This window comes from Embiotoca jacksoni, unplaced genomic scaffold (genome assembly GCF_022577435.1).
Source record: "Embiotoca jacksoni isolate LCO1_2020_lvr unplaced genomic scaffold, fEmbJac1.0.p SCAF_51, whole genome shotgun sequence".
NCBI lineage: Eukaryota > Metazoa > Chordata > Actinopteri > Embiotocidae > Embiotoca > Embiotoca jacksoni.
Genome location: NW_027185405.1, coordinates 837,584 through 850,000, shown reverse-complemented (window position 1 = coordinate 850,000; position 12,417 = coordinate 837,584). Strand labels below are relative to the sequence as shown.

Here is a 12,417-nt window from a genome sequence, read left to right as displayed (position 1 = left end):
ATAATAATAATTTCATCACATTGGCACTGCAGAGCTGCAGAGAGAGGCGTGTGTGTGTGTGACGCCACCTCGCAGCCACAGATCACGCCATCGGATGGGGGCAGGAAAAACGGAGGTTATTCAATACATACACGGAATATTCCTTTAAATATGTCTTTTTCAATGAGGAATAACAAAAATAGAATAATTCCAATAGCTCTGTCTGTCTCTCTTTCTCTACGTCTCTCTAATTATTCAGCTGCCTGTATGCCCCCCCCCCCCCTCCACCCCCCGACGCTGAGGTTTAAACGGGGTTTCAAGGGGTGCTTGTTTTACTTTTGCTTGGAATGTCAGAAGGGTGGAGTTTACCAGCGAAGGACGTCAGTTTTCGTGATGTGTCCAAACGCGGTGAATGTCACCCGTCTGAGGCTCCTGGAACAAATGTAAGAAAGTCTTTGGCCCAAATCTGCAGCCATAACGTCTCTCTGTTGTTTTCACGCTCCGTCACTCTCTCGTAAAGCCGGGCTTACATTTTATAACGTTAAAAAGGGACACGTCAACTAAAAATGCAACAGTTTCAGAGTGACCTGCGATTTACTGACATATGTGCTCAAAAGACCCCCAGTTTTATGTTTCAGCCTCTTCAGAAGGGAGTTTTTCATCTATTTGTTGACAGTGCAGGTTTTGCAATTTGTGTTTCCTTTATCGAGCTTGGTTTCAGTTATTAAAGTTACTTTAATACAAGTAGGATGGTTTTGTTAGTTGTTTTGGCCTTAGCTCACCCTGAAGATAATTTAAAGTTTCCTCCACTCTGTTTTTGTAAATATATTGTACATAAATATCCATCGGTTAGTCTCCACTCAGTTGTTCCTGTGGCTGTTTGGGTTTATTTGTATGTAACGGGGACATAACAGTGCTTCAGTTTAGACCCCTGAACGCTGAATGTTCTCGCATCATTGGGACCTCAACCCGACTGCTGCTGCCAAATTTGACATAAATCACATGTTTTTGCCTCATTAGATCCATTTCTGACTGTCTTGATGCCAATGATACACCCGGACCCCCAACCACATGGCCTGACCTGAAACCCCACATTTTCCCGTGACTTGTAAGTTTGTGTGGAGTGGCAGAACTCTTAAAAGTTTTTCTTTACATGTAGTGTGGCAAATTAAAACTTCTAATTTGTGCGATTTCTTTTAAAACAAACTCACTGTGTTTACAGGCGGACTTTTACATTCTCAGACTCTCGGGTCAGGAACCTGATTGTTTTGTTAAATGTGGACCATTACGCTTTATTTTAACCCCTTACTACAGCGCCCCCTGGTGTGTGGACACAGGCATCTACACCTCTAATAAACTACAGTACAGATGTCAAATTAGAGGTTTATTCGAACTAGTACTGTTTTGTCATTTTAAAAACAGCATCTCTCCCCTTTTATGTATTTAGTTTAATGATTCATATTTAAGTGACCTTGCTGTAAAACAAACAACCAAACACATGTTGTCCTATGTCTTATGTCCTACATAATTAAATTACTAAATAATTTAATGTCATTTAATGATGTCTTCTTTAATTTAAGCCATTAACAACGGCTCTGTGAGTTTTACACGAAACGTTATTAAGAATTAAATAAAGGAAAGTAAAGTCAGGCGAGAAGAGGCCCAAAACAGCGAGAAGGGGTGAAAGTATTTGCACAGTTTGTGGTAAAATTCTCCACAAATCAGTAAAATAAGATTTATTGTCTCTGAAAGAATATATCTGAGTCCTTTTGCAAACACTGAGATGAGTTGTGGTCGACTGTGTTTTCTGGTCTCATTAAACTTTAATCAAAAAACTTACTTGAGTTTATTCAGACAAACTTTGACGTTTTCTCGAAGTTCTCTGAAATCTCGGTCTCAAACTTCTAACTTTCCCCTGCACTGTTTTTTATTTATGTTTCCAGGCAGCAGGTTGCTATATGGCTGCTGTGGATCTCCAAGACTGTAAAAACTGAACCAGATTAATTAGCAAGTCATTCCTCCTCCTTTCTTCGCTTTCTCGTAGCTTTTTTATCAATTTGTCGGGGAGCAAACGAAAGAGTGAGAGAAGGGGGAAAAGCTTTTAACGTGATTACTCGTCTGACTCACAGGACAGCTGAGGAGAAGGGAGGGAGGAGGGAGAGAGGAGGGAGAGAGGAGGTGAAGGAAAAGATGATGGCATACGTAGAAATGTCTGCGCTGCAATCTCAGCATTCAACCGAATCAAACCTCTGCTCCTCATGTTCCTCTCTTCCCCACTTCTCCTCCAAAAGAAGGTTTAATAGATTAAATATTAAATATATTCCCCTTGTCAGCTCCCTATTATTACACTTGATAGAAACGTCTTTTTCAATAGAATATTCCCTCAAGATATTTTAGAGATCGCTAATTTAGTTTTACAGACTTTTCTCGAAAGGCAGAGCTGCTCCGGAGTCAGAAATATCGACACAGTTTCAGGGTTTTCCCGACACACATTGTTCCCTTTGTCTGTAAATATGTGGTTGTAGTAGCCTTTCAGGAGAAATAGAAAGTTGAAAAAATATGGCACCGTGTTGGCAGTAAATGTCCCGGCAGGACGTGAGATTATTTCCTACCTGCGGAGCAGCTCCGTCTCTGAGAAATATTTGTAAAAACTGCTACAAAATTTCATCTCAATATTACAAGACGACATCCCTACATGAGGGATAGCACCTTTTCTTTTCTTTTCTTTAACCAGTGTACCCATATGGTTTCTGTTTATTTTTACCTCTCCTTGCTTCCCGATTAAAGGGAATCTGCCATCTGTCTGCGTACGAGCGAGTAGAAAACACTGTGGCTTGTTGATCCTGCACACACACTGAAAAGAGTCTGACAGACGAACCCTTTTAACACAGCGCAGATCTCTGCATCGTCCTCTCTGCTGCTCAATAACTGATCTCTGACATTTAATCCGAGGCATATTGTCTCTAAGGGGAAATAAGCATCCACTGCCATACTCTGCATCCCTGGATATGAACGCAGGTTTGGGCTCTTCAAAATTTGTCAGATTAAATGTTAAATGCTCCCTTTTACACCTGCAGTATACTGTTATTTCAAGGGTATGTATGTGTGTGTACCACCAAGGCAGCTGAAAAAAAATAATAATAATAATAATAAAGTTAAAAAAACAAAAACAAAAAAAACACAGTAGGCGCTGCAGAAACACGCCTGTAATTCAGTATACAAGGCAAACAAACAAGAGTTTTATAGGTTTATCTTTTTTCATTCACTAAATATTTAAAACAAGCGTCACTTGACTAGTCATCATAAATGGTGATAATTTATGCATCTTTTTTTCAGGATGATGGAATACCTGAAGGACTGCTGTAGGGAAGAGAGATGTGCCTGAAGGAGGTTTTTTTTTTTGTTTTTTTTTTTCCCTCCACTCTTCTGATGTTACTGGTTCCTCTGTTTCCGTCCACCAGGGGGAGCTCTGACTCAATAGCACCGAGAGATAGTTTGCTGACTGGGAGTCAGGAGATGAAAGGTTCCCTCCTCTGTTTAGGGCGGTCCATCCGTGCGTGCACGGGGATGAGTCAGGCGTTATGAGCCGAAGCCCTGCTAATCGCATCGACCCGACCCGTCCGCACAAAGATCCACAACCGACGGTCGAACCGGAGGTCCGTCAGACCGCAGGGCGTTTCTTTCCTTTCACAGTCCAAAAGTCAAGGTCCTTTCACGCCAGAAACACATTCAAGCCTTTCCTGTTTCCGTGTTTGTGCACAGATCCAACCCGATCAGTCATCTATTCATTCATCCGTGCTAATTCCATGTTAAACGGATACTAAAGAAAAATATATAAACTCAAGAGAGCCAGAAAGAAAAGAAGGCAGAAGATAAGCGCTGATAGAAAATGTTTTTTTGTTTTTTTTTTAACTCTCAAACTAAGAACAGCATCTATTTTTTTAACAGTCATTCATTGACATTCATCCGGTGTCACGTCTTCCGCTGAGCTCAGATGCATAGACTGAATGCAGAGAGAGGTGGAGAGAGAAAAGAGAGACAGGAAGGGGGAGAAGGGGGGAGGGCCACGGATGGAGGAGAGGATGGATGGAAAGGATGAAGAGGAAGGAGGAAGATAGATAGTGAGAGAAAGGTATAGAGAGGTGGTGCTACGAGAGAGAAGGGGGGGGGGGGCAGTATACAGAGGACTGCTCCAGCAGCAATGAAAGGAGGAGGAGAACAGTAAGCAGCGAGGAGGAGGAGGAGGAGAAGGAGACCTTCACCTCCTCTCTGCAACGAAAGAAACAGAATGTAAAAAAAGACGCACGGAGGAGGCAAAACAAAACAGCAACTCTTCTGTGGGGTAAAACGTCGCTCTGCAACACTGAGGGCGGACGGATGGACGAATGGGCGGAGGGACGGAGGGACGGATGGGCGGAGGGACGGAGGGACGGATGGAGGGAATCTCAGTTCCAAACAGCCTCCCAGTTCTCCGTTCTACAATCCTTCGGGTTCAGGAACGCTGCTCGCTCCGGTAATCCTTTAGGTTCCCGGAGTCCCCTCGGTTCAGAAACCTCTCGGTTCCAGAAGCCTTAAGGTTCCCTCGGTCCCCTCGGTTCCAGAATTCTCTTGGATCTGGAATCTTTATCTGAGGTTTAAGGGGGTGTGTGGGGGGCTGCTTAGGTCGTCCTAATCCTCTCCTTAAGAGAGGAGGGGGTGCGTGGTGATGATGCGCGCACACACACACACACACACACACACACACACACACACACACACACACACACACACACACACACACACATTTGCGACACGTATTGACTACACAAACAGCCACACGTCTCTCTCTCTCTCTGTCTCTGTCTGTCTGTCTAGTCCTACTTTGTTCTTGGCACTTCCCTCTACACACACACACACACACACACACATGCACGCGCACACACACACACACACACACACACACACACACACACACACACACACACACACACACACACACACACACATTTGTACATACACACTGCGAGGTCCCCTCAGGTCTCTTTGTAGATTTTAACAGTCCTTTGGTCCCAACACCACAGACCAAAACGAATAAAAACCCTGTTTAATAACCAGGCCTGCTTCATACTCTCCGTACAGAAACTCCACAGGCGTGATTTACTCTGCGCACACACTCGAATGAACACACACTCCCACTCGTCTTCCATTATTCGTCAGTCTGTGTGTGTGTGTGTTTGAGTGTGTCTTCCCTTCATTGCACGGGCAAATCGTAGTCCAAGTCTCTTGCTGCTTTGTACACTATTTTTAGTCTTTGCGTCCGCCGGTGATACTCGCTGATAGATGCGTTACATTTATCTTTGTACATGTAACATACTGTATGATCCAATTAAAGATGCACAGTAAAATGGCCGTCTTGCATGTGTCGGAAAAAAATATAAGCAAAACAAAAAACTATCCAAACAAAAGCTAACGATTGATGAGGAAAAACGTAGCAGCGTGTAAACGATGTCCGACGCCAACGGAAAAGAGAAGCGCTTGCGTTCCAAAATGTCGTCCGTCTGCCGGGTGCCTCTGTGGAATGTTTCGTGAAGGTCCACGTTCGAGCGGCAAAATGTGTGACACGCTCACGCCTCGTCTTTGGTGGCAAAAAAGCCCCCGTGTGGTTTCTCTTTTGTAAAATCCTGCGCTCACGAATGTACTCCGTCCGTGGGGAAATGACTGCTGTGGAGTCGGAGCGTCCGAGGTTTGGGAATATTTCCTTTCTCGGTTGCCTCGTCGCACCGTTGGCGATCTCTCCTTCGGGTCATGCGGGTCGACAGGTGCCGGTCCTGCAGTGCTACTGGCTGGAGGAGTTTGGTTGAATCGTGGACAAATCTGTATTTTATTCCAGTTATTTCTTGGATTCATTTGATGGCGGATGCTCTGATGCGTCCTCGGGAGATCAGTCGGGTTACATATTCCGACATTTTAACCACTGTTGGCACGAGGGACTTTTGTCTTCATCTGGAAGGAGCCAGGAGTAACGATATCCACTGGACACCTTGACATTCCCAGTGTCTACTCCACCCATCACTCCACCCAACACATTCCCAATGAGGAAAACACGGTGCAGTGTTGAAGCGCGACCTCAAAACCTCCACCTTCCATCGGATGTATAGTGAGAACATACTCTTCTCTCCACTGGTGTCTTGCTTTCCTAGAGGGACCGGTTAGACAGGGAACAATAGCGCTCCAACCGTGGGAGGGACCATTTTGTCCAAAAAATGTGCTCCAATTTGATTGGACAGTCCAAATGGTCAATCAGTAGTTGGAGCGATCTGGTTGGACATGTTGGTCAAAGGGCCCCCGCCCCCGAGCGGGCAGCAGATTGTAGAATTGGTTGGTAGCTTTGTCAACAGCAAACGGACCTGGTTAACACCCGTTACCGGTACTTCCGTTCATTGGTCGTTGGGTTTGTCGCTCCCAGACGTCGCCTCTCCTCCGTCGGCCGTCGAAAACTCTGTGACGCGTCTCGCCAGCGGGTTTGTGCTTTTCAGAAGCTCCATGGCGGACACCCTGGCTCCTCCGCTGGAAGACTTGCCTTTCTTCTGGAGCAGGGCCATGAAGTTCTCATTGCGGGAGCTCGACCTCTGGCTGCTGCCCAAGGTCAGATTTCGGAGGTCGCTGCCGCTGGTGCTGTGCTTCACTGGTGACACCAGGCTCTGGCGGCTGCCGAAGGAGTCGGACGGCTCCTTGCGACCCAGAACCTTTCGCTTAGACCTGCAAGAGAAGCAAGACGATAAAAAAAATATAATTTAAGCTTCCCGCTGTTTGCAGCTGTTTCAATTCATGATTTCAGATCTACTCCTCAAGCCAAGTGAGTCACACTTAGATTGACATTTCCTGTTTTAGAGATGAAAAAATTTATAATTGCAGAAGGGACTCCCTCCTTTCTTGTACCAGATGAAAACCTTGACTCCTGATCTTCCTTTTCCCCTCCTTGCCCTTTCTTCTATGCTTTTAAAGCTATTTTCAGCATCACACAAGGTAAAATCGTGCACACTTGTTGCTTAGAGACTAGCTTCCTGTTTCTCCGTGTGTGTGTGTGTGTGTGTGTGTGTGTGTGTGTGTGTGTGTGTGTGTGTGTGTGTGTGTGTGTGTGTGTGTGTGTGTGTGTGTGTGTGTGTGCGTGAGAGAGAGAGAGAGAGAGGGATTCTGAAAAAGGGACAAAATAAGAGCCAGTGGTCGTGCAGTAACCCTAACCCACTGTACATGTAGCTGTTGCTAGGAAACCTTACACTCTGTCTGCCTCACACCTTTTCAAGACAATATGTATTTTGTCACATACTCGGGGTTATAAAAAGCTTCCAGGCAAGCTTGATGATGACTGAAAGCGTTTGTGCAGCGAGAACAAGTTTGTACTGTCAAAACAGACAACACTGTAAAGACCCTTCTTTCTGTGTGTGTGTGTGTGTGTGTGTGTGTGTGTGTGTGTGTGTGTTCAAACCTGTGTATAATGGTGAACAGGTCCTCGGTGGTGTGTGTTGTAGGTGTGCTGGCCAACACGTCGTCATCTGTTTCCTCTGAGATGTGGAGTACCGTCTTCTCATTGGCTGCCGAGTCATCTGACCGAGGCAGACGAATCATATTAAAAGATGCAAATGACATGTTTCTCCATCATACACTGTTTTTCTGTCTCGCCACATACATCATGTCTGTAAATACTTTACCGGCTTTGTTGTTTTTTAAAAAGCAAATTTCTGCAGTGCATCAAACCCTGTTGTATACAAAATTATATAATTATAAGATCATAATGATAAATGTCATCTTCACCGTTAAAAACAGCATGAACCGCCGGTGTTTTGATTTGGTCCAATTTTAGAGCAATTTGCCTTGATTTGCTTCAAAACCTGAGAAATATCTTCTGGCAGAATCGGGAGGTTCTGCATCAAAATCAGCAAGGAAGAATCCTAATCAAACGTGGAAGCTCTGACGGGCTATCATCATCAACACAAGCATTTAACCAGCGGAGGAAGAAGTATGCAGATTCTTTACCTTAGTAAAAGGACCAATAAAGCTATTTAAATATTCCACTATAAGTGAAAGTACTGCAGAAAAATATCCTACTTTAGAACAAGTACAGAAGTAAGAATCAGTGAATAAAAAAAAAAACATATCTTTGCAAGTTTTGGAATTGAAGTTTAGAAGAAAAAAATTCCCTCTTCGGTGGAGCTGTTAACAACTCAGGGACATCTAAAATATGACTGAACTACACACCGCTTTTTGTAAGATGCCAGAGGCCAAAAAGTTTGGAAACCACTGGTGAAAACTCTTGTATTATATTTATTTTTGTTTTATCTAACAAATCTTTCTCTAAAAAGTAACTAAAACTGTCAAGTAAATGTAGTTGAACAGAAAATGCAATATTTCCCTCCCAATGTGCGACAAAACGATTTGGAATAATATTTTCTCCAGACATTTGGATTTTTACTTGGAAACTGGATTCCCATTGTAATCTTTTATATTCCAAGCTGACTACAGTCAGTCCGCCGTAAAGGACCAAGCTTTCCAAATCACCTTTCAAGTTGAGAAGTGCATGGGTCTTAAGCTCTGTTGATGTCTTTTAAATGTTTAAAGTGAAGTTTTACGAGTACAGTTTTTTGTCATAGTGTCTGGGCCAGAACAGGTCAGACGCTTTGGTTAGAATAACCTCCAACATCATGAAAAGTGTACGATGCAGACAAAGAATCTTAATTTCTGAGTCAGGAGATACTGTACCTGCCCCAATCCCAGCGCTGCCCATCTTCCCTTCCAGCTCTGTGAGAGAGGAATCCTGAAGCGATGACTGCAGCGACGACTCTTTTGAACTCTCCTCGTCTGTTCCAAAGTAGTTCTCATCTTGCTCCGGCATGTCTGGAATATTCAGGGTGGTGGGAATATCTTCTGGAGGGAACGCTCCTACCGGAGACCGCAGGCCCACCGGGCTGTCGGTCTGTGGTGTCTGACGGTCTGTGCTGCCATTAGTGGAGGAGTGAACCGATGTGGGAAGAAGCAGGACGTTTGGCTTCTTGGGGACTGGAGGAGGAACCTGGGAAGGAATGAGAAAGGAAATAAAATGACTTAAAATGAAGACATCAGCGGCATCGACAGTCTGTATTTCTACTTTGTTTGCCACCAGAATGACATCTAACTATGAAGTCATTCCTAAAATGAAGCATTTCCTTCGGGATATCTTCCTCACCTTGGGTTTCTTTTTGTCCGACAGCTCTGCCAGGCACGAGATTGTCATCCTTGAAGGGAGTGTCTTGCTCTTATCCTGAAGCTCTGGGGCCTCCTGGTTACTGCAGGGTGATGGGAGTGAACCTCCCTCCTCAGGCCAGAGACGGATGTCTGGGTCAGCGTCAAATTCAGGCTCCAACAGAGGGTCCTCCAAGAGAGGCTGGGGGTCTGGGAGAGGCGGGAGATCAAAGAGGGACTGGGAGTGGGGGAGGAATGGGTGATCGTAGGCAGTCTGTGGGGCAGTGATAAAACTTAAATCTGGGGGAACTGTAGGACTTGAAGTTTGTGGTGGAGGTTTTTTGGGTTTTGGCTTTTTCATGACTTTGTAGATGTTGCCCAGAGGCACCGGTCGGTCCACAGGTGAGGCAGGAGGTGAATCGAGGGCAAGAGGGGAGGTGGAGGAGGGAGAAGGAGACTTAAGGAGGAGGTTGATGGGCCGTTTGGGTAAAGGAGGCTTGACAGGGACAGGTGGTTTAGGTTTTGGTAGAGTGGGTGGTGGGCTAGGGTCCTCGCCGAGGTCTCGACCATGCTGTTCTTCTTCGATGGTGTCAGAGGCCCCATCAGGGCAGTCCTCAAGGTCGCCACGAGAAACAGAGCGAAGCCGAATCGTCTTCAGCTCATTCTGGGTAACCACAGGTAATGCCTGCGAAGAACAGGGGCTGATTTTTCCTGGTTTTGCTGCCGTTGAGGTGTCCGAATGCCGTCTGCTCGCCTTTTGCTTTGGCTTGATTGATGACAGCTCCAGATGTGCATTCCCGGGCATTTCAAAGGATAATCTAGACCTCGCAGTCGGGTCCTTGGGTGATGGTAGCGATGATTTCCTCTCTGGGATCTTGGGGCGCATCTTACACCCTATTGTCCCTATTGTCCCATGACCTGCCATTTGATTGAGAGAAACAGTTGGGGTGGGAGTCTCTGACTGGCTGGAATAGCCACTCGATGGGGACATAAGACCTGGAGGTTTAAAGGGTGAGGAGGCCTTGACATCAGTCTCCATGGAGAGCTGTGAGGGCGAGGTGGCCCTAGAAGTGGATGGAGAGTCGAGAAGGGACTCCGAGCTACCTCTGACTTTCATACATTCGATCACTGTGGTACCTGTTGCTGTGCTGGAGCCCGACAGAGACCTGGGGAAGGGAAAAAAAGACAGGAATGCTTAGTATGTAACAGATAACCAGGCAGATGGGACAACAGCAAATACGTCCCAAACATTTATGTGTGGTTTGTCTACCTGTAGGGGTCATTGCTCTTCCACTCCCCGAGCTGCCAGTGAGTAGGGAAGGTGATCTCTGTCTCTCCCTCCCGGTCTGGCGCCTGGACCTCCAGGCTCGGAGGCCCGTCATTCCCTCCTTGACCCAGCTCCCTCTCAATAACACTGGGTTTAGAGGAGCAGGACGAGCTGGGCAACAAGAAATCTGGCTGGAAGTCCGGGTAGTGATCCCTGGGGATGTGCAGGCTCTTTGGCCGGCCATCTCGGTAAAGACCGCCTTCATGGTGGATTCTCCCCTCGGCTTCTCCGAGGTTTTTCATGAGAGAGACGCTCCTCACGGGAGGTGGTGGCTTGCGCTTGGATTTCTTAAGCGAGATGGAGCGCGAGCGAAGACGCAAGCGGCCTTCTGTGCTGTAGTCCGAAGCTGTGACAGAGATGGTGTCTGTGGTACTGGCGCTGTCTTCAGAGCTCCCTCTCGGGTAGAGGAGGGCATAGTTCTCACCCAAACCCAGGAAGTTGTGATGCTCCTGCTGGTGGTCTAATGCCATAGTGTTCCCGTTCCCCGCAGACATGATATTGCCGTCCGTCTGACATAGGCCGCCATCCGTAAAGAAAAAAGAGCCGGAATCTGTGGGCGTGGAAAGCGAGCGCTCCCGAAACTTAAAGGCGTTCTGTGCTGCTATGGACCGTGCCGACCTCTCCCGCCCTCTCCCTGCCTCCACAACTGCCCCACCTCCTCCACCTCCCCTCCCTCTATCCGCCGCAGCCCCCTCTGTCTCACTCCGCTTCCCCATCATCGCCGCCGCCAGCGATATCCCGGGCACGCTGTTCCCACCTCTCCCAGAAGGGTCCCTCACAGACGTCAACGAGCTGGAGTGAGAGCTCACCGACTGTCTGGAGCTCACCAGCATCACCCCGTCCTGCGCCCCTCCTCCTGCATTACCGATGATGCTGTGCTGTTTGGGCGGGACCGCCGGGCCTTTGTTCATGCCGTAATTGTAAGGCTCGTTCCACGCTCCGGGAGAAAAGGTGGAACCTTTCGGTCCGTTCCAAGAAGCGGTGGGTGTGTTTGAGCACAGCAGCCCAGAATGGTCCATGTTTCCTGGGTGAAGCTGGTCTGGGCCACGCTGCCCCGAATTGTTATCTGCAGAGGAGAGCGAGAAGGAGTAAAATTAATACAATTAAACTAACTACAGCAAATCCAACTGACAGTACGAACTCACTATGAAAACTCCAACGCTTCTTTCCATATCCGACTGCCCATTCAGAAAACTACTTTAACGGCAAGTTAGCTGTTGTAGACTATATTATAGAACAATACATGTTCATCCAGTATTTTATAAATTACGTTTCAAAACCAGGTTTTAAAATAATTGCAAAGAGTCGTGGCCACGAAACAATTTACAGAAATATAAACTGATCTTCGGTCTTAACACAAAAACATGCGTTTAGATGTCTTTCTCTCATCTGTGCCCAAATTGAGTCTTATTCAGGTTAAACTGTTTCCGTGAACCCTTTATACCCTGAATGTCCCTGTTGTAGTGAATAAACCAATTAGGCATGAAAAGCTTCTGGCTGCTGGCAAAACAGATTACTGCAAGTACAAAGGAAAGAAACGATTAACCCAAACATTAATCTCTGTCGGTTTATAAAAATGTTTTTGTTCAATTAAACATTTGGTGGGTTAAAAAGCACAAAGGGAAATGATGAACATGTTTTCCTGACAGAGCAACCTGTTTTAAAATGGGTTGAAGTCAAACAGGAGTGTGAATAGTTGGTCTAACGTAAAATATTAATAACATTTTTCACAAAAACAAATGAAATCTATAATCTAAAATAGAAGAAGTATCCAAAAGTATGCTGCATTTCTACACGTATCATTTCTTACTTCTGCCAAGTTTTCAAAAGTGACGAAAAGCTGTTTTTAGTGGCGATAAAATAAACAAAATGATTCATCTAAACACCTTGAGTAGTAAAAATCAAAGTGTGTAGTC

The 12,417-nt window shown here is 45.9% G+C and overlaps 1 protein-coding gene across 2 annotated transcripts in view; it reads right to left on the bottom strand.

Moving 5' to 3' along the window:
- nhsl2 (NHS-like 2) overlaps window positions 1-12,417 on the bottom strand; it is a 118,120-nt gene that overhangs the window by 176 nt on the left and 105,527 nt on the right. For both annotated transcript variants that reach the window (XM_069172185.1, XM_069172186.1), the window contains exons 6-10: window positions 10,445-11,567; window positions 9,179-10,340; window positions 8,716-9,025; window positions 7,445-7,562; window positions 1-6,717 (exon numbers count right to left, since the gene is read on the bottom strand). The exon at window positions 1-6,717 is cut by the window's left edge and continues 176 nt beyond it. In XM_069172185.1, coding sequence (XP_069028286.1) covers window positions 6,396-6,717; window positions 7,445-7,562; window positions 8,716-9,025; window positions 9,179-10,340; window positions 10,445-11,567 — 3,035 coding nt within the window. In that variant the 3' untranslated portion in view covers window positions 1-6,395. The remainder of the gene's footprint in view (window positions 6,718-7,444; window positions 7,563-8,715; window positions 9,026-9,178; window positions 10,341-10,444; window positions 11,568-12,417) is intronic.